General features: G+C 46.0%; 1 protein-coding gene across 3 annotated transcripts in view; it reads right to left on the minus strand.

Annotated features, from left to right (window-relative positions):
* The window catches only part of LOC137379060 (mixed lineage kinase domain-like protein), a 76,856-nt gene that overhangs the window by 2,825 nt on the left and 51,376 nt on the right, over nucleotides 1-22,655 (minus strand). For all 3 annotated transcript variants that reach the window (XM_068049678.1, XM_068049677.1, XM_068049679.1), the window contains 4 exons: nucleotides 15,725-15,860; nucleotides 9,109-9,193; nucleotides 6,230-6,375; nucleotides 1,668-1,717 (listed from right to left, as the gene is read on the minus strand). In XM_068049678.1, the coding sequence (XP_067905779.1) occupies nucleotides 1,668-1,717; nucleotides 6,230-6,375; nucleotides 9,109-9,193; nucleotides 15,725-15,860 (417 nt within the window). The remainder of the gene's footprint in view (nucleotides 1-1,667; nucleotides 1,718-6,229; nucleotides 6,376-9,108; nucleotides 9,194-15,724; nucleotides 15,861-22,655) is intronic.

A 22,655-nucleotide genomic window follows, 5' to 3' on the forward strand; every position in this document is an offset into this window, starting at 1 on the left:
CACAGGGAAGAACTGGACTCGGAGGTAGCTGGAAGGAACTGGACATCGAAGAACTGGACTCAGAGATGACTGGACGGAACTGGATGTAGGGAGCTGGACCTTAGGAGCTGAAAGCAGGGGTGTTGAAAGGAGCTGATTACATTGTACACTTGATGTGATTTATGGGGCACAACACTTGAAATTGTTATATGATTAGCCCTACAAGTCAAACTGAAACCTTCAATCAAGGCAGTTTCTAAATCTATGCTTGTAATTTTCCCTCGGGAATCCAATCCATAAACGTTGATTCATCATTTACCATAGCCTTCTTAACATTGCCCTGCACACAGCACAGCCCAGCCACAATACACTCATTCAACAATGATTCAATCCCAGCAAAAGAGAGTCTACATTAAACCAAAGCATAGCACCCAGAGCCGGGCAGCACCCAGAGGCGACAGCATCCACCCAGTGTGAGGCACATCCAGATCTAGACAGCACCCAACCAGCATGAGACAGCACTCAGAGCCGGACAGAGACTTATGAGAGTACTCAGTGGCAGGCAACACTCACCAAGCACCAGCACCACCCAGCCAGCATGAGATTGCTCCCAGTACCAGAGAGCACCCAGCCAGCGTGTGATAGCACCCAACACTAGAAAGTACCCAGCCAACATGTAATAGCACCCAGTACTAGAGAGCACCCAGCCAGTGTGTGATAGCACCCAGTACAAGAGCGAACCCAGCCAGTGTGTGATAGCACCCAGTACAAGAGCGAACCCAGCCAGTGTGTGATAGCACCCAGTACTAGCGAGAACCCAGCCAGTGTGCGATAGCACCCAGCACTAGAGAGAACCCAGCCAGTGTGCGATAGCACCCAGCAATGGAGAGCACCCAGCCTGTGTGTGATAGAACACAGCACCAGATAACACCCTAACAGTGTGTGATAGCACCCAGCCAGTGTGTGATAGAACACAGCACCAGAGAACACTCAGCTGGTGTGTGATAGCACCCAGCACTGGAGAGCACCCAGCCAGTGTTTGATAGAACACAGCACCAGAGAGCACCCTAACAGTGTGTGATAGCACCCAGCAATATGGAACATCCAGCCAGTGTGCAATAGAACCAAGCAACAGATAATACTATCCATTATCAGGCAGCAGTCACCCAGCACCATACAGCCTTCAACACCAGAACCGTACAAGACACACTGTCAAACAGTACCAAATACTACCCATCCAGCACCAGACAGAATTGAGCTCTGGACCACCTATAAGGCTCAGAGCAACAGATGTATGGGAACATCACCACCTGCAAGTTCCCCTCCAGGTCACACACCATCCTGACTTGGAACGTTTCTTCACTGTTGCTGGATCAAAATCCTGGAACTCCCTTTCTAACAGCACTGTGGGTTCACTTGCTCTGACTATGTACTAACCCCACATGGGGCTGCAGTGTTTAAGAAGGCGGCTCACCACCACCTTCTCAAGGGCAATCAGGGATGGGTAATAAATTCTGACCTTGCCAGCCATGTCCACATCCCAGGAGAGAATAAAAAAAAGACAGTGTTGAGCTCCAGACAGCACCCATTCAATATCAGATACAGCCTCATACCAACAATATCACAGCACCTTTCCAATGAAACAGGAAAAGAAAGATTAGTTGGATGCAGAAGATTTTACTCTTTACCTTTAAATGGTGTTTTACGGCTGGCTATCTCCCATAGGACAATCCCAAAACTGAAAGGGAAAAATCAGATAAAACCAGGGTTCAAGCACCAATCACCTGTCAATCATCACCCACAAGGGGACAGTACAATGAAAAATTGGCAGTCATGCCCCATCACAAACCAATCCCCATTACAAACCATTCTCCCATTAAACACTGATCCCACAGTACAACCTGATCACCAGTACACACGGATAACCATGAAAAACCTACCCCCCTGTACACACTGATCCCCCAGCACAACTGATCCACAGAACACACTGATTCCCCAGTACAAACTGATCCCCCAGTACACACTGATCCCCCAGTACACACTGATCCCCCAGCACAACTGATCCACAGAACACACTGATTCCCCAGTACAAACTGATCCCCCAGTACACACTGATCCCCCAGTACACACTGATCCCCCAGCACAACTGATCCCCCAGCACAACTGATCCCCCAGCACAACTGATCCACAGAACACACTAATCCACCAGTACAAATTGATCCCCCAGTATCACTGACCACCAGTACACACTGATCCCCCAGTACACACTGATCCCCCAGTACACACTGATCACCCAGTGTAAAATGGCCCCCGGAACACACTCAGCCTCCGGAACACATTGATCTCCTGAACACACTGATCCCCAGAACAAACGGATCGCCCTGTACAAAATGATCCCCAGAACACACTGTATAAACTGATCCCCCAGTACAAACTAATCTCCAGTTCATACTGATGGCCATTACAAACTGATCACCTAGTGTATACTGATCCCCAGTACATTTAGATCCCCAGTACACACTGATCCCGGAAAACACACTGATTCCCAGTACAAACGGATCGCCCTGTATAAACTGATGCCCCAGAACACACTGATCCCTCTGTATAAACTGATGCCCCAGAACACACTGATCCCTCTGTATAAACTGATGCCCCAGAACACACTGATCCCTCTGTATAAACTGATGCCCCAGAACACATTAACCCCCCAGAACGCACTGATCCCCAGAACAGATTAATCCCCAGGAACACACTGATCGCCCAGGAACACAATGATCGCCCAGGAACACAATGATCGCCCAGGAACACACTGATCGCCCAGGAACACACTGATCGCCCAGGAACACACTGATCGCCCAGGAACACACTGATCGCCCAGGAACACACTGATCGCCCAGGACACACTGATCGCCAAGGACACACTGATCCCCCAGAACACACTGATTCCCAGAACACATTAATCCCCCGGTACACACCCAGCCCCCGGTACACACCCAGCCCCCGGTACACACCCAGTCCCCGGTACACACCCAGTCCCCGGTACACACCCAGCCCCCGGTACACACCCAGCCCCCGGTACACACCCAGCCCCAGAACAAACGGATCGCCCTGTACAAAATGATCCCCAGAACACACTGATCCCTCTGTATAAACTGATCCCCCAGTACAAACTAATCTCCAGTTCATACTGATGGCCATTACAAACTGATCACCTAGTGTATACTGATCCCCAGTACATTTAGATCCCCAGAAAACACACTGATTCCCAGTACAAACGGATTGCCCTGTACAAAATGATCCCTCTGTATAAACTGATCCCCCGGAACACACTCAGCCCCCGGAACAAACGGATCGCCCTGTACAAACGGATCGCCCTGTACAAACGGATCGCCCTGAACAAACGGATCGCCCAGAACAAACGGATCGCCCAGAACAAACGGATCGCCCAGAACACACTGATTCAGAGTACCAAGTGATCCCCCAGAACACACTGATGCCCCAGAACACACTGATCCCCCAGTACACACTGATTCAGAGTACCAAGTGATCCCCCAGAACACACTGATCCCCCAGAACACACTGATTCAGAGTACCAAGTGATCCCCCAGAACACTGATCCCCCAGAACACACTGATCCCCTCAGAACACACTGATCCCCCAGTACACACTGATCCCCCAGTACACACTGATTCAGAGTACCAAGTGATCCCCCAGAACACACTGATCCCCCAGAACACACTGATCCCCCAGTACACACTGATCCCCCAGTACACACTGATTCAGAGTACCAAGTGATCCCCCAGAACACACTGATCCCCCAGAACACACTGATCCCCCAGTACCAAGTGATCCCCCAGAACACACTGATCCCCCAGTACACACTGATCCCCCAGTACACACTGATTCAGAGTACCAAGTGATCCCCCAGAACACACTGATCCCCCAGTACCAAGTGATCCCCCAGAACACACTGATTCTCAGTACCAAGTGATCCCCCAGAACACACTGATCCCCCAGAACACACTGATCCACAGCACAAACTGATCCACAGCACAAACTGATCCACAGCACAAACTGATCGCCATGACAAAAATGATGCCCAGAACACACTGATCCCTCAGAACACACTGATCCCTCAGAACACACTGATCCAGAGTACCAAAGTGATCCCCCAGAACACATTAACCCCCCAGAACACACTGATCCCCCAGAACACACTGATCCCGCCGTACAAAGTGATCCCCAGAACACACTGATCCCCAGAACACACTGATTCGCATTATAAACCAATCCCCCAGGACATAATGACCCCCCATTACAAACTGATCCCCCGAACACATTGATCTCCCATTGCACACTGATACCTCATTACAAACTGATTCCCCAGGGCACACTGATTCCCCATTACAAACTGATTCCCCCTGAACACATTGATCTCCCATTACAAACTGATCCCCCAGTTCACACTGATTCACATTATAAACTGATCCCCCAGGACATAATGATCCCCCATTACAAACTAATATCCCAGTATGCACATTCCCAGTACACACTGATCCCAATTACACACTGATCCCCAGGACACACTGATGCCCCAGTACATACTGAACGCTCATTAAAAACCGATCCTCCAGGACACAATGATACCCCATTACAAACCAATCTCCCAGTACATACTGATTCACATTTAAAACTAATCCCCCATTACACACTGATCCCCCATACGAACATACGAATAAGGAGCAGGAGTAGACCACTCGGCCCCTCAAGCCTGCTCTGCCATTCAACAAGATCATGGCTGATCTGATTGTAACCTCAACTCCACATTCCCTCCTACTCCTGATAACCTTTCACCCCCTTGCTTATCAAGAATCTATCTACCTCTGCCTTAAAAATAATCAAAGACTCTGCTTCCACTGCCTTTTGAGAAAGAGAATTCCAAAGACTCACGACCTTCTGAGAGAAAATAATTCTCCTCATCTCTGTCTTAAATGGGTGACCCCTTATTTTTAAATAGTGACCCCAGTTCTAAATTCTCTCACAAAGGGAAACATTCTTTCCACATCCACCCTGTCAAGACCCCTCAGGATCTTATATCTTTCAATCAAGTCGCCTCTTACCCTTCTAAACTCCAGCGGATACAAGCCTAGCCTGTCCAATCTTTCCTCATAAGACAGCCCGCCCATTCCAGGTATCAGTCGAGTAAACCTTCTCTGTACTGCCTCCAACACATTTACATCCTTCCTTAAATAAGGAGACCAATACTGTACACAGTACTCCAGATGTGGTCTCACCAATGCCCCGTATAGCTGAAGCATAACCTCCCTACTTTTGTATTCAATTCCCCTTGCAATAAATCATAACATTCTAATAGCTTTCCTGATTACTTGCTGTACCTGCATACTAACCTTTTATGATTCATGCACTAGGACATCCAGATCCCTCTGCATCTCAGAGCTCTGCAATCTCTCACCATTTAGATAATATGCTTCTTTTTCATTCCTCCTGCCAAAATGGCCAATTTCACATTTTCCCACATTATACTCCACTTGCCAGATCTTTGCCCACTCACTTAACCTATCTATATCCCTTCGTAGCCTCCTTATGTCCTCTTCACAAGTTACTTTCCTACCTATCTTTGGGTCATCAGCAAATTTAGCAACCATACAGTACACACTGCTCCCTCATTACACACTGATCCCCCATTACGCACTGATCCCCCATTACGCACTGATGTTCCACATTACGCACTGATGTTCCACATTACGTACTGATGTTCCACATTACGCACTGATGTTCCACATTACGCACTGATGTTCCACATTACGCACTGATGTTCCACATTACGCACTGATGTTCCACATTACGCACTGATCTCCCTTTAAAAACTGATCCATGATTGCACACCAAAAGCCCACTACACTCTGATTCCTGTTGCACATTGGCTCCACACAATCTGTGACATATTGAACCCCCTTGCCTCTTACACTCTGATCTTCTTTCCAGATTGAACCACCATTACAGACTGATATTGTTGCCCTGCTACAGACATAGCCCCTAATATGCACCACCCCGGTTAACACTGCCCCACAACCTGTTATGTTTAATCAATATTACACATTGAACCCCCATTGCATATTGATACAGTTGCCATGTTGCACACTCAGATGCTAACAGCTACAATATATGTTGCGGCTTGACCATGACTTTCTCCATTCTCTAGCTGCAATGATCATACCTAAACTCTTACCTGTACACTTCGCAGGGCTTGTCATATGGGTAGTGGATGTTGCACAGCTGCTGCGGTGAGATGTATGGTACCAGGTGGGATCTCTGATTGGCAACACTGATCCGTCGGATAGAGGTCTCTGTCTTTGCCAGGTCCAAGCCTCCTAACTAAACACAGAAAAAGAGAAAGAATGAAGCAAATGCTGGGATGGACATCACACCCTCAATATTGTGCCCCCAATGCACACTTAGGAACGTTGGAACAGGAGTAGGCCATTTAGCCCCTTGAACCTGTTCCACCATTCAATGAGATCATGACTGATCTGTTACCTGACTTCCAGATACTTGCCTTTGCCCCATATCCCTTAATATCTTTGGATAACACAAATCTATCAATCTCATTTTAAAATTAACAATTGATCTAGCATCAATTGCTGCCTGCAGAAAAGAGTTCCAAACCTCTACCACACTTTGGACTGGATTTTATGGGCCCTCCCGAGATGGAGTTGGAGGTGCAGGGGGGGGCGGGTCTGTAGAATTGCGATGGGAGGCGGGAGTGGAGGGCCCGCTGCCTCCTCATCTCCAAATGATTTTGTCAGGGGCGGGATAGGCCGACAATGGTTTCCCGCCCAGAGGCCAATTGAGGCCTCTTCCTGCCCCTCCTCTTCCTGGGATTTAACCAGCGGTGGGGACTGCCTCCGTTACGTGGGAAGGTTGCCCAGAAAAATGAGGTGCCCTTCCTGCGGGCTTATTGGGGGGGGGTCCCTCCTCTGTGGCTCTGTGGGTGATTGTGGCCCATGGAGGACCACAGCTGAGAAAAGCTCCACATCCCTGGACCCCACCACCCCTGCACAAAACACCCACCCTCCCACCACTCTCCCCCACACCCCCCCAACTGGGGCCTTCTGGACTGGCCCCAGCTACCCTGCCTCACCTACGTCTGGCCCAGGCTCCAGCACTGGGCCTGGGTCCAAGGCCTCTGCAGTACTCACTGTGGCCACTGCTCCCGGTGTTGCTCCTGATACTGCTGACCCACTGATTGTCTGGCAGCTCTTGGAGGCGAGATCCCCGTGATCCTGGCATTGGGCACTTAAGTGCCAAAACAACATAAGATCGCCCCGAGGTGGGTGTGCTCGAAAAGGCCGAAACGGGATCCCCTGCCTTTTCAGCCCGCTGCTGGGAGATCCGCCGCGCCACAAACTTCGGACCTTTGTGTGTAGAAATGTTTCCTAATTTCCTGAAAGGTCCGTCTCTAATTTTTAGACTATACCCCCTAGTCCTAGACTCCCCTACCAGCAGAAATACACTGTTCTCCTTAATATCTTGAAATTTTTGATCAAATCACACCCTGCTTACGAAGAGCTGGGTCTGTGCTCAGTGAGCCAGACACTTCCCTCAGTCATACATCCAGGTTAGAAAGGTTCCACTCCTGCTGCTCCACATTCACCCATTCTGCCAAGCCAGTCACAGCAGGGCCTTCCTGATTCAAAGGAGTATATGTCTCTGTTTGGGCATCTCAACTGGTTCAGGAACTACATGGCTCCTTGGAGCATAACCAAGGATTCTGACTTTCTGGGAAATATTGGAAGGAAGCTCTGAGAATGACCATCCTGATTTCCACTTGCAGCAGAACAAGAGACTCCTCCAACCTAGTTACCTCATAGCAAACAAGATTAAAAAATTCCACACAGGCCGAGCAGATAAGCACAAATGGAACAGTGTGCAAGAGGGCACAGTCCTGCTTAAATTCTGGTCCTGCATTTCGTATAGTCATGTGTACATACTGGCCATGTGTACGTTACAGAACTGCTTAAATTCTGGTCCTGCATATAGTATAGTCATGTGTACATACTGGCCCGGCATACGTTACAGTCCTGTATATATTACAGTCATGTGTACATACTGGCCCTGCGTAATATATAAAACTGCTTAAATTCTGGCCCTGCATATATTACAGACATGTGTATATACTGGCCCGGCATACGTTACAGTCCTGTATATATTACAGTCATGTGTATATACTGGCACTGCGTACGTTACAGTCCTGCTTAACTTCTGGTCCTGCATATATGACAGTCATGCGTATATCCTGGCCCTGCGTACGTTACAGTTCTGCTTAAATTCTGGTCCTGCATATATTCTGCTCCTGCCACAGCCCAAAGCTTTTTTAGATACAGGTGCTGTTGGTCCACTGAAGCCGTGACAGACCGAACTATCTACCTGAGCAAAAAGCAAAGCATACAGACACCACAAATCTGAAACAAAAGCAAAAACAAGATGCTGTAAACGTTCAGCAGATCAGGCAGCATTTGTAGACAGATCTTTCAGGTATGGATCTTTTGTTAAAACTGTTGTGCATCATTCCTACTATCTACCTGCCAGCTCACTTCAGTTGGTAGCACTCTCATCTCTGAGACAGGAAAGAGTGGATTCAAATTTCAGTCCAGGGCTTGAGCACATAATCTAGGCTGACACTTCAGTGCAGTACTGAGGGAGTGTCAGGCTTCTTAAAAACAAAATCAAAAACTTTAATGTCCCTATTGTTCCTTTCTCTCTGTTTCTCTGGCTCTCTGAAAGCTCTTGTTCAAGCAGGTGATGTTGATGACTTTGTGGAGTTGGACGCAGACACAATGGCGAGGGGCCATTTCTTCTGCAAAGGGACCCGAACTGGGGGATGGGAATATATAGGCCACACTGACAGGAAACGGTCGCTATGGAAACAAGCTTGAGGACAGAACTTTGGAAAGATCTGAAACTATCAGGAATGAAGCTACAGTCACTGGACCAAGGGAGCAGGCCCAGTGTTCAGCAAAGTACAGGGAATTTAGTTCCAATGCTGGAGTCTTTGAATAGCCCTAGGGTTAGCATTAATGGGGATCTTCATCGTTTACATCAACAAACCTTTACTCTAAGACCGTGGTCTACCAGGAACCTGGTACTGTCAATAGAGCAGTGAAGTTTGAACTTCTCATTTGATTGGTGCATCCTGCAACAAAGCAAAACAAAAGGACATTACTGTAACACTAAACACACCCAACAATGAAACAAAAACAGAAAATGCTGCAAATACGCAGCAGGTCAGGCAGCATCTGTCGAGAGAAAAACAGAGTTAATGTTTCAGGTCTCTGTGACCTTTCATCAGAATTCACCCAATAACGACCTTCCGTTCAATCCGCTGGTAGAAAGACCTGCCAATCCTGTATGAATTGAAGTGTCTGAGTGCGTTTTTATTAAATTGCAAGGACCTTGAAATAGATGTCTGAAAGGTACAGGTCCATGTGCTGAGATCCAGGAGTGCAGCCACACGGCAGATGCCCTGAGTCCGGGGTCCAAGAGGGAAGTAGCAGGTGTTAGCCAGCCACATATCTGACAATATGGAAACCCGTCACTATGTTTAAGAGTCTCTGAACCAAGACACCCAGAGAATTTTCTTTTGCCCAATGTGTTCCTGCAGGGACACTCCCCACTTACCAATGTCGAGAGAGATTAGGCATAGGGTTAGGGCTCCCCCAAGTGTGCCCAGGGGTACTGCTAGAATTTAACCAGCTATAACCATGCACGGCATTGGCCTGCAGGGTTATCTGGAGCCTTGTGGGAAGAATTCCAGCTCCCCGCGACAAGGCTACCCCTTCAGGTTCCATAAATGAACCAAGTCGAGCATCCAGAGTTCATACTGCAGACTAACCAAGTGAAGTGTGGTATGGAGGATGGACTTGGTTTCAAATCCCCATTACTGCATGTGTCCTGTTGAAGGCACCACAAGTCCTTACAGATCCACCTACTTCCCAGGATAATCACGAGTTTGTTCGGCCTTTGCTTGGTTGATAATAGGTACAATGAAGTCCTGATGAATGACGTGGCGAGCAGCATAATTCTCCATAGGATGTGTGATTGAAATGCCACCATCTTCCTCACCAGAGCACTGCACCCCATCGAATGGCAGTTCCAATCAGTTGGTGGTGAGCAACTTCAGCATCCGCTGAACTTCAGCAGCCCAATCGGCACAAGGCAGATATTCTGAACCTAAGCATCTGCCTGGATGTACTCAGTGGAACATCTGGGGCTAGGTGTGCTGTACAAAATTAAGAAATCATGCAACATGAAATAGTTCTTTAAGCCCATCAAGCCCATACTCTGCAATAAAGTGCACACAACCTGTAGTATCAGTGGTGGCAGGCAGCAGCCAAGAAAATTGAATTTGGGGCTGTGAGTTCCAGAGGGGGCCTCATATAGGCATTATCCCCCGCTATTGCATTTACAAAGGACCTAATGACTGTTTCAGGCACAGGCCTCAGACAAGTGTACAGGAGCCTCGATCAATATGGCGGGAAGCAGACCTCAAGCACAGAACATACATGCACACAGCACCTTTTATTTATTTGTTCTTGGAATGTGAGCATCATTGTCAAGGCCATCTCTAATTGCATTTTTTAGAAAGTGGTGGTGAGCCAACTTCTTGAACCGCAGTAGTCTGTGTGGGGTAGGTACACACACAGTGTTGTTAGGAAGGGAGTTCTAGGATTTTGATCCAGTGACAGTGAAGGAACAGCGATATAGTTCCAAGTCAGGATGGTGTGTGATCTGAGGGGATTTTGGAGGTATGGTGTTCCCATGCTTTTGCTGCCCTTGTCCTTCTAGCTGGTAGAGGTTGCAGGTTTGGAAGATGCTGTCGAAGGAGGCTTGACAAGTTGCTGCTGGGCATCTTGTACATGGTACACACTGCTACCATTGTGCGCTGGTGGTGAAGGGAGTGAACGTTTAAGGTTGTGGATGGGGCGCCGATCAAGCAGGCTGCTTTGTCTTGGAAGGTGTCAAGCTTCTTGAGTGTTGTTGGAGCTACACTCATCCAGACAAGTGGAGAGTATTCCATCACACTCCTGACTTGTGCCTTGCAGATAGTAGACAGGCTTTTGGGAGTCAGGAGGTGAGGTACTCACTGCAGAATTCCCAGCCTCTGACCTGCTCTTGTATGGCTGATCCAGTTAAGTTTCTGGCCAATGTTAACACCCAGGATGTTGATGGTGGGGATTCAGCTATGGTATTGCTGTTGAATGTCATGGGGAGATGGTTAGATTTTCTCTTATTTGAGATGGTCATTGCCTAGCACTTCTGTCCACAAATGCTACTTGCCACTTATCAGCCCAAGCCTGAATATTGTCCAGATCTTGTTGCATGCTGGTATGGACTGCTTCAGTATCTGAGAAGTTGTGACTGGTACTGAGCACTGTGCAGTCTTCAGCAAACATCCCCACTTCTGACCTTATGTTGGAGGGAAGGTCATTGATGAAGCAGCTGAAGATGGTTGGGCCTAGGACACTATCCTGAGGAACTCCTACAGTGATATCTTGGGGCTGAGATGATTGACCCCCAACAACCACAACCATCTTCCTTTGTGCAAGGTATGACTCAAACTAGTAGAGAGTTTTCCCCCTGATTCCCATTGACTTCAATTTTGTGATGGCTCCTTGACGCTACACACGATCAAATGCTGCCTTGATGTCAGGACAGGCACTCTCATCTCATCTCTGAAATTCAGCTCTTTTGTTCATGTTTGGATCAAGACAGTTATGAAGTCTGGAGCTGAGTGGCCCTGGCAGAACCCAAACGGAGCATCAGTGAGAAGGTTGTTGCTGAGTAAGTGCCACCTAATCGTCTTGTTGATGACACCTTGATTAAGAGTAGACTGATGGGGCAATAATTGGCCGGAATTGGATTTGTCCTGCTTTTTGTGCATAGGACATACCTGGGCAATTTTTCACATTGTCAGGTAGATGCCTGTTTGTAGCTGTAGTGGAACATTTTGGCTAGGGGGACAGCTGGTTCTGGAGCTCTAGTCTTCAGTACTACAGCTGGGATGTTGTCAGGGCCGTAGACTCCAGAATGATATCAATGGTTTGGTTGAGTGGGCGGGAAAATGGCAAATGGAATTCAATCCAGAGAAGTATAAGGTAATGCATTTGGGGAGGGCAAATAAAGCAAGGGAATTAACAATAAACGGGAGGATATTGAGAGGGATAGAAGAAGTGAGAGACCTTGGAGCGCGTCCACAGGTCCCTGAAGGTGGCAGGATAGATAGATTGAGTGGTGAAGAAGGCATATGGATTGCTTTCCTTTATTGGCTGAGGTATAGAATACAAAACCAGGGATGTGATGCTGGAACTGTATAAAACGCTGGTTAGGCCACAGCTGGAGTATTGCGTACAGTTCTGGTCACCACATTACAGAAAGGACATAATTGCTCTGGAGAGAGTATAGAGGAGATTTACAAGAATGTTGTCAGGACTTGAAGGTTGCAGCTATGAGGAAAGTTTGGATCGGCTAGGGATGTTTTCTCTGGAACTGAGGAGGCAGAGGGGAGACTTAATTGAAGTCTATAAAATTATGAGGGGCCTAGATAGAGTAGACAGGAAGGACCTGTTTCTCCTGGCAGGGAGGTCAGTTACCAGGGGGCGCAGATTTAAGGTGATTGGTAGAAGAATTAGAGGGGCATGAGGAAAAACTTTTTCACCCAGAGGGTGGTGGGTGTCTGGAATTCACTGCCAGGAACTGTGGTGGAGGCAGAAACCCTCAATTCTTTTAAAAGGTACCTGGACATGTACCTGAAGTGTTGTAACCTGCAAGGCTATGGACCAGGTGCTGGAAGGTGGGATTAGATTGGGCAGCTAGTTTTCTTGCCGGCCGGTGTGGACACAATGGACTGAATGGTCTCCTTCTGTGCTGTAATTGTTCTATGGTTCCATTAACCATTGCCCATTTCCTCGCCCCTGCCTTCTGATACACCAAATTCAAAATCCTTATCCTGCTCCATAAATCCCTCTATGGGTTCACCCTATCCCCTCTCTGTAACCTCCTTCAGCCACATATCCTGTTCCATACCCTTCACTGCTCTGACTCTCGTTCCCTTTAATCCCACCCTCTTTTTGTTCCACCATCAATGACAGAGCTTTCAGTTGCTTGAGCCCTACTCTCTAAAGCAATTATGCCTTTAAAATGAAAACAAAAACAAAAAGTACTGGAAATAAATACTCAGGATCTGTGGAAAGAGAAACAGAGCTAACATTTCAGGTTGACGAGCTTTCGACAGAATTGGAAAAAGTCAGAGATGTAAAAGATTTAAGTAAATACAGAGGTGGGAAAACGGGGGGAAGAGGAGGACAGAGCAAAAGGGAAGTTCTGTGATAGGATGGAGGGTAGGAGAGGTTAAATGAGAAAGGAATGATGATACAAGACAAAAGGGGTTGGTAAAGAGACAAGTAAAGAAACAAGAGATGAATCTAGAGTAGGTGTGAATGGGAAGATGATCGATGGAAAGTCATTACCTACAGCTGCTTTCTGAAAAAATGGGAGCAGTGATTATTATCTGTAATTATTGAACTCAATATTAATTCCGGAAGGCCATAAAGTGCCTAATTGAAAGGTGAGATGCTATTACTTGAGCTTCATTGGAACAATGTAGGGAGGCTGAAGACAGAGAGGTCAGAGTGCAAGTGGGGCAGTAAATTAAAATAGCAAGTCACTGGAAGCTCGGGGTCATGCTTGTGGACTGAATGGAGGTGTTCCACAAAGCAATCAGCCAATCTGTGACTTGTCTCCCCAATGTAGAGGAAACTGTAGTGTGAGCAGTGAATACTGTATATTGAATTGAAAGAAGTAAATTGTTGCTTTACCTGGAAGGAGTGTTTGCGGCCTTGGATGGTGGGAAAGGACGAAGTAAAACGGCAGGTGTTGTATCTCCTGTGCTTACATTTGAATGTGCCACGGGAATGGGAGGGGCTGTTGGGTGTGATTGAAGAATGGACAAGGGTGTCACGAAGGGAATGATCCCTTCGGAATGCTGAAAGGGGAGGGGAGGAGAAGATGGGTTTGGTGGTGGAATCACGCTGCAGGTGTTGGAAATGACGGAGGATGATCCATTGATAATGAAGGCTGGTGGGGTGGAAGGTGAGGACAAGGGGAACCCTATTGCGTTTCTGGGAAAGGGTGAGAGCAGAAGTGTGGGAAATGGAAGGGGCACAGTCATGGGTCCTGTCGACCACAGTGGAGAGGAATCTTTGCTTGACAAAAGAGGAGAACAGATCAGAAGAACTGGTACAGAAGGTGGCATCATCAAAACAGATGTTAAGGGGATGGAGAAACTGGGAGAATGGAATGGAGATTGGAGTCCTTATAGGAAGCAAGGTAGGTGGAAGTGTACTCAAGGTAACTGTGGGAGTCGATAGGCTTATAGTATATATTCGTTGACAGCCTATCCCCAGAAGCAGAGACAGAGAATTCGAAGAAAGGAAGGGAAGAGTTGGAAACTGACATGTGAAAGTGAGAGAAGGGTGAAAACTGGAAGCAAAATGAATGAAATTTTCCAGTTATGGTGAGAGCAGGAAATACCACCGATACAGTCATCATTGTTCCAGTCCTACTCAGGGACCCTCCCCCACCTCTTTTTCTGGTCCAAAGAATATTTCACATATCCCACAAAAAGGCAGGTATGTCTCATATCTGTACAGGTTCCCATAGCAACACCTTTTATCTGGAGGAAGTGAGTGGAGTCAAAGGGGAAGTCATTCAATGCGAGTAGAGGTTCAGCCAGGTGGAGGAGGGTGTTGGTGGGTGGGGATTGGTTAGGCCTCCTTTCAAGAAAGAAACAGAGAGCTTTCAGACCATCCTGGTGAGGTGGGAGATGGAGAGGAATTGAATGTCCATGGTGAAAAGGAGGTCGTTGGCCCAGGAAACAGGAAAATTTTAAAGTGGCGTAGGGCACGGAAGAGTTGTGGATTTCCTGTATCCACAGTAATTTGTTTATACCTTTAAAATACTTCTCAAAACCTATGGTATAGGAACAAGAGTAGGACCTTCAGCCCCTCAAGCCTGTTCTGCCATTCTATAAGATCATGACTGATCTGTACCTCAACTCCATTTACCCGCCTTTTCTCCAATTCTCTTCATAACCTTATCCAATAAAAATCTGTCAGTCTCAATCCAGAAATTTTAAAAGTCCCAGCATTCACAGCTTTTTGGGGAAGAGAGTTCCAGATTTGAACCAATGCTTTGTGTGAAAGTGTGCTGCCTGATTTCACTCTTGAATGACTGAGCTGTAATTTTAAGATTGTGCCCGCTTGCTCTGAATTCTTTCCACAAAAGTAAATAGCTTCTCCCTTTCTTCCCCTATCGAATCGCTTTATCATTTAAAACACCTCGATTCAATCACCCTTTAACCTTTTACCACACTTTTGATCATCTCTCCTATCTGTTGCTACCTGTTTCTCCTCTGTGAAGACCCTTGGCATGTTCTATTGTCTTTAAACAGTCCATGATTGTAAATTTCTGTTGTTGATGCAGTCAGGCAGTAGGAAAATATCAGATCAGGGACTCAGCACAACTCCCACCTTTCTCGTCCCAATGACATTACCTCTATATTGGATTAGGGTAAACTAGACCGTTGGAATAAACCAGTCAGGCGACATAAAGCTTGACCTAATCTCTTCATTCTACCAATTTCCTAATTGTCACAAAGCCAGCCTACCTGTACAGGCCACTGGCAGCGTCCAGTGCCATGCGAACACGTCTCTCCCAGCTGAGCTGCTGTTCTCCCTCCAGCACCCTGCGCAGGCTCCCCAGCTCACAATACTCCATCACGATCAAGAATACAGGGCTGGGACCTGTGAGAAACAGCAGCAGGTTGGCCAATTGTATGACTATCAGTCTGCGATTCACTGAAGTCCTAGTGTTGATCTGACCGCAAATGTGACTTTGCTCGCAAACTGGCACTGCCGGCTCCTGGCGCACTTGCCTAAGGCAGCGGACAGTTAGTGTAAAGTAGCTTTGCCGGATCATTAAGGTTTTGAGAAGAAACAGCAATACCAGCGCAGCACATAACCCAATGTAAGCGGCTTTTGACGGTCAGAACGATAATCTTTGAAAGAGACCAAGTAGCGCGTTAGTTTCATGTCTTACGTTGAGAGGTAATTGACCTGAAACATTGATTCCATTTCTCTCTCCACAGATGCTGCTGAGCGTTTCCAACATTTTCTGTTTTTATTTCAGATTTCCAGCATTCACAGGATTTTGCTTTAGGTTTTCTATTTTGATCCAGCCTGGGCGAGTCACTTCTGTGCACAGCTTCCCTCAATCACCTACCCCAATCTTGCCAAAACCATTAACACTGCTCCTTTATTATATCTCCCTTCAGACCTGCCGGAGATTGGTACCGGGGTGAGCTGTGGGGGTCACTGAGTCGCGCCACACTTGCAGCACTGAGCGGGTCGGGGCTTTGTTACCAAGTCCACCTCGTGTCCAGCATACTGGCGTTCTAACCTGGGGCAGTGCTTCTAGCAGACCAACACCAGAATCATTATTCCAATAGCTTTATCCAGCCTGGAAGCAGTCATTCCACCTTATCTGGAGTAAGATGTTTGAAGGCAGTTACCTCGTTTTGCCATCAGGTGCAGTTGTAAACTTACAAATGTAGCTGATGGAGATGGGGTGGGGGGAGATGTCCTTTTACCAGCTCCATTCAGCTAAGGTAAAAAAGTGCCTACAGATGATGTCCCTTCACCAAATATCTGGATTGAGACCCAGCACAGATGGAGCAGGTGAAGGGCTATGCTCTCACTCAGCTGTTGTTCGGTAAAAAGTAAACTGCTGACAAATTTACATTCTTAAGCAGCAATACTGTCTATAACAGTAATTTTTCACTCAACTGACAAGACAGAGAGTCAGACTGGACAGCAGAGGGACAGTCAGACAATGGGATAGGCTAGACAGTGGAGGGAGAGTCAGACATTGAGACAGATGGACCATGGAGCGAGAGTCAGACATTGAGACAGACTGGATGGTGGAGGGAGAGTCAGACGGTGAGGCAGACTGGACTGCGGAGGAAGAGTCCGACATTGAGACAGACTGGACCACGGAGGGAGAGTGAGACAGACTAGACAGTGGAGGGAGAGTCAGACCCTGAGACAGTCTAGACAGCAGAGGAAGAATTGTAGAATTCTACAATCAGAGAATGATGCAGCACAGAAGGAAGCCATTCGGTCCATGGAGTCTGTGCTAGCTCTTTGAGAGTGCTATCCAATTATTTCCACTGTCTCGCTCTTTCTCCATAGCCCATAAAAAATTCCCTTTTCAAGTATTTATCCAATTTTCTTTTGGAAGTTACGACTGAGTTTTCTTCCACCAGCCTTCCAGGCAGTGCATTCCAGATTGTAACAACTCGCTGTGTAATTTTGTTTCCTCATGTCACCTCCAGTTCTTCTACCAATTATTTCTTCTTATTTAATCCTATCAAAACCATTCTTGATTTCTTCATCCAGTTTCTTCAGTCTCTCCACACAACTGAAGTCTTTCATAGTTGACCAAGAGGTCATGGAGCAAAGGCAAACAATATGTTAATGGTGTGTTGAAAGACAAAGCATTAGTACAGATAGGGTGTTAACGAACTGAAGATTGAGCATCAGGAAGTACAAACGTGAAAAAAAAACAGTGGGTAAGCAAACTGAACAAACTACAATGAAATGAAATAAACAAAAGAAAAAAATTGTAAAAAATGTATAAAAGAAAAAATAACTAAAAGTAAAAGTAAAATGGGGGGCCCGTCATGCTCTGAAATTATTGAACTCAATGTTCAGTCCGGCAGGCTGTAGTGTGCCTAATCAGAAAATGAGATGCTGTTCCTTGAGCGTGCGTTGATGTTCACTGGAACACTGCAGCAATCCCAGGATAGAGATGTGAGCATGAGAGCAGGGGAGAGTGTTGAAATGGCAAGCAACCGGAAGCTCAGGGTCCTGCTTGCGGACTGAACGGAGGTGTTCCGCAAAGCGGTCACCCAGTCTGCGTTTGGTCTCCCCAATGTAGAGGAGACCACATTGTGAGCAGCGAATACAGTATACTACATTGAAAGAAGTACAAGTAAATCGCTGCTTCACCTGAAAGGAGTGTTTGGGGCCTAGGAAAGTGAGGTGAGAGGAGGTAATCTACACCTTCTCCTTTGTTATCTCTTGCCCCACCCCCAGCTCACTTGCTTATAACCTTTGACATTTCTAATATTTGCTAGTTCTGAAGAAGGGTCACTGACCCGAAAGGTTAACTCTGCTTCTCTTTCCACAGATGCTGCCAGACCTGCTGAGTGGTTCCAGCATTTCTTGTTTTTATTAGCGTATCTTTTGCTTTGTACTCAATGCCTCTATTTATAAAACCAAGGATCCCATAGGCCTTTTTAACAGATATCTCTACTCATCCTGCCACCTTCAAAGACTCGTGTACTTACACCCCCCGGTCTTGCTGTTCCTGCACCCACTTTAAAATTGTACCATTTATCTCACATTGCTTCCCCTCATTCTTCCTACCAGAATGAATCACTTCACACTTCTTATTTTACCTGTTGTGCGTCTGCCCATTTTACCAGTTTATGTTTTCCTGAAATCTGTTACTATCCTCCTCATTGTTTACTGCATTTCCGAGTTTCACATCATCTGTAAACTTGGAAATCCTGCCCTGTGTATCATCCAGATCATTAATATATATCAAAAATGAGCTGTGGCTCCAACACCAACCCCTAGTGGACACCACAGCACACTTCACTCCCGTCTGAAAAAGAACTGTTCATTGCTTCTCTCTGTTTTCTGTTTCTTAGTCATGTCCACACTGCCACTGCTCCTTTAATGCCATGGGCTTAAGTTTTATTAACAAGTCTATTATGTTGACATAAATTGATAGGGGAAGTGAAGAGGAAAATAAGACTGGCAAAGAGAGAATATGAGAATAGAATGGCAGTTAACATAAAAGGGAACCCAAAAATTTACTACTAGCACGCAAATAGGAAGAGCGTGGTAAAAGGTGCCGTGGGGCCTGTTAGTGACAAAGAAGCTGATATATGCTTAGAAGCAAAGGGTAAGGTTGGAATAGTTAATGATTACTTTGTATTGGTGTTTACTAAGGAAGAGGATTCTGACAAAATGCCTGTAGAAGTAGAGATGGTGGAGGTAATGGATGGAGTGAAAATTGAGAGGCAGAAGGTCCTGGAAAGGCTGGCTATGCTTAGAGTGGATAAGTTGCCTGGTCTAAATGGCTTGCAACCTAGGTTGCTAAGGGAGGTTGGGGGTGGAGATAGCAGAAGGGCTTATCATAATCTTCCAATCTTCCCTAGATATGGGGGAAGTGCCAGATGATTGGAAAGTGGCCAATGTGACACTCTTATTCAAGAAAGGGTGTAAGGACATTCCTAGTAACTACAGGCCGGTCAGTTTAATATCAATGGTGGGTAAAGTTTTAGAAACAATCAGAAAAAAAAATTACAGACACTTGGAGAGGTTCGAATTAATTAAGAAGATCCAGCACAGATTTGTAAAAGGTAGATTGTGTTTCATAGAATCATAGAATGGTTACAACAGAAGGAGGCCATTCGGCCTGTTCTGCCCATGCTGGCTCTCTGCAAGAGCAACTCAGTTAGTCCTACTCCCCTGTCTTTCCCCTGAGCCCTGCAAATCTTTTCTGTTTAGATAATTATCCAATTCCCTTTTGCATGCCACAATTGAATCTGCCACTCTCAGGCAGTGCACTCCAGATCCTAATCACTTGCTACGTTAAAAGGGTTTTCCTCTTGTCACTTCTGGTTCTTTTGCCAATCATTTTACATTGGTGTCCTTTGGTTTTTGACCCTTCCACCAATGGGAACAGTTTCTCCCCATCTACTCTGTCCAGACCACTCATGATTTTGAACAGCTCACTCAACTCTCTTAGCCTTCTCTTCTCAAAAGAGAACAGTCCCAGCTTCACCACTCTATCCAGGAAGTTCCTCATCCCCGGAAGCATTCTCATAAATCTTTTCTGCATCTTCTCCAACACATTCACATTCTTCCTAAAGTGTGGTGCCCAGAATTGGACACAATACTCCACAAGAAACTAAACCAGTGTTTTACAAAGATACACCATAACTTACTTACTTTTGTGCTCGATGTCTTTATTTATAAAGCCTCAGATCCCTATGCCTTGTTAACCACTTTCTTAACCTGCCCTGCCATCTTCAATGATTTGTGCACATATACCCCCAGGTCCCTCTGCTCCTGCACTCGCTTTAGAATTGCACACTTTATTTTATATTGCCTTTCCTAGTTCTTCGTACCAAAATGTATCACTTCACACTTCTCTGCATTAAAATTCATCTGCCATGTGTCTGCCCACCAGCTTGTCTATGTCCTCTTGAAGCCAATCCTCACAGTTCACAGTACTTTCCAGTTTTGTATCATCTGCAAAGTTTGAAATTGTGCCCTGTACACCCAAGTCTAGGTCATTAATGTAGATCAAGAAAAGCAGTGGTCCTAACACAGACCCCTGGGAAACCCCACTATATATCTTTCTCCAGTCTGAAAAACAACTGTTCACTACTATTTGTTTCCTGACACTCGGCAAACTTTGTATCCATGCTGCCACTGTCTCTGTTTTCCCATGGGCTTCACCTTTGCTGACAAGCCTGTTATGTGCCATTTTATTAAGCGCCATTTGGAAGTTCATGTACATCACATCAATGGTATTACCCTCATCAACGCTCACTGTTACTTCATCAAAAAACGCAACCAAATTCGTTAAACACAATTTGCCCTTAACAACTCTGTGCTGGCTTTCCTTAATTAATCCACATTTGTCCTAGTGACTGATAATTTTGTCCTGCATTATTGTTTCTAAAAGCTTTCCCACCATCAAGGTTAAACTGACTGCCTGTAAATGCTAGGTTATTTTTACACCCTTTTTAGAGCAAGGGTGTACCATTTGCAATTCTCCAGCCCTCTGGCACCACCTACATATCTAAGGAGGATTGGAAGATTATGGCCAGTGTCTCTGCAATTTCCACCATTACTTCCCTCAGTATCCTCTGGTGCATCTGATCCAGTCCTGGTGACGTGCCAACTTTAAGTCCAGTGAGCCTTTCTAATACCGCCTCTTTATCAATTTTTAACCCATCCAGTCTCTCAAGTACCTCCTATTTCATTACGACTTGAGCAGCATCTTTTTCCTTGGTAAAGGCAGATGCAAAGTACTCATTTAAAACCTCAGCTATGCCTTCTGCCTCCATACGTTAATCCCCCTTTTGGTCCCTAATTGGCACCACTCCCCCTATTACCACCCTTTTACTATTTATATAACTATAGAAGACTTTTGGATTCCCTTTTATGATAGCTGCCAGTTACTTCTCATACTCTCTCTTTATAGCTTTTATTTCTATTTTCACTTTCCATCTGAACTTTCTATGTTTAGCCTGGTTCTCACTTGTATTATCAACCTGACATCTGTCATACACACCCTTTTTCTGCGTCACCTCACTCTCTTATCTCTTTTGTCATCACAGCTTTCCCCCTTGTGGGAATGTATCTTGACCGTACCCAAACTATCTCCTCTTTAAAGGCAGCCCATTGTTCAATTAGTTTTTCCTGTAAATCTTTGATTCCAATTTACCTGGGCATATCCATTCTCACCCCATTGAAATTGGCCCTCCCCAAATTAATTATTTTTACTCTGGATTGCTCCTTGTTTTTTTTCACAGCTAACATAAACCTTACAATACTATGATCACTGTCCCCTGAATGTTCCTCTACTGTCACATGATCTACTTGTCCAACCTCATTCCCCAGAACCAGATCCAGCAATGCCTCCTTCCTCATTGGACCAGAAACATACTGATCTAGTGAATTCTCCTGAACACATTTCAGAAACTCGTCCCCCTCTCTGCCCTTTACACTATTACTACCCCAGTCTATATTTGGATAATTAAAATCTCCCAAGATAACTACTCTATAGTTTTTGCACCTCTCTGTAACTTCCTTGCAAATTTGTTCCTCTATATCTTTTCCACAAGCTGGTGGCCCATAAAATACACCAGTAGTGTAATGGTACCTCTAATGTTTGTTAGCTCCAACCAATTAGCAATTCTGTCCTTGATCCCTCTCGGATACCCTCTCTCTCCGGCACTGTAATATTATCCTTCATCAATACAGCCAACTCTCCTCCTTTCTTTCCTTCCCTAACTTTCCTGAACACCTGGGTATCCAGGAATATTAGTACTAGGTCCTGCCATTTTTTGAGCTAGGTCTCCATTATCGCCATGACATCATATTCCCACATGGCTCCCTGCACCTGCAGTTCATCAACCTTATTTATCACACTCCATGCATTCACAAACACGCACAATAAACCCAATTTAGGCCTTATTGCATTTCCTCTTACTCTGACCCCACCTAATACCTTACTATTTCTTACTCTTGTGCTATCTGTCTCTCCCAATTCTTTGTGTACCTTGTTTTTCCTCTCTAATGTTACCTCCTGGTTCCTATCTCCCTGACAAGTTAGTTTAAACCCTCTCCAATAGCACTAGTGAATCGCCCGCAAGGCCATTGGTCCAAACTCTGTTCAGGTGCAACCCGTCCAGCCTGTACAGGTCCAATCTCCCCCAGAACCAGTCCCAA

The sequence above is a fragment of the Heterodontus francisci genome, chromosome 17, assembly GCF_036365525.1.
Source record: "Heterodontus francisci isolate sHetFra1 chromosome 17, sHetFra1.hap1, whole genome shotgun sequence".
Classification (NCBI taxonomy): Eukaryota; Metazoa; Chordata; class Chondrichthyes; order Heterodontiformes; family Heterodontidae; genus Heterodontus; species Heterodontus francisci.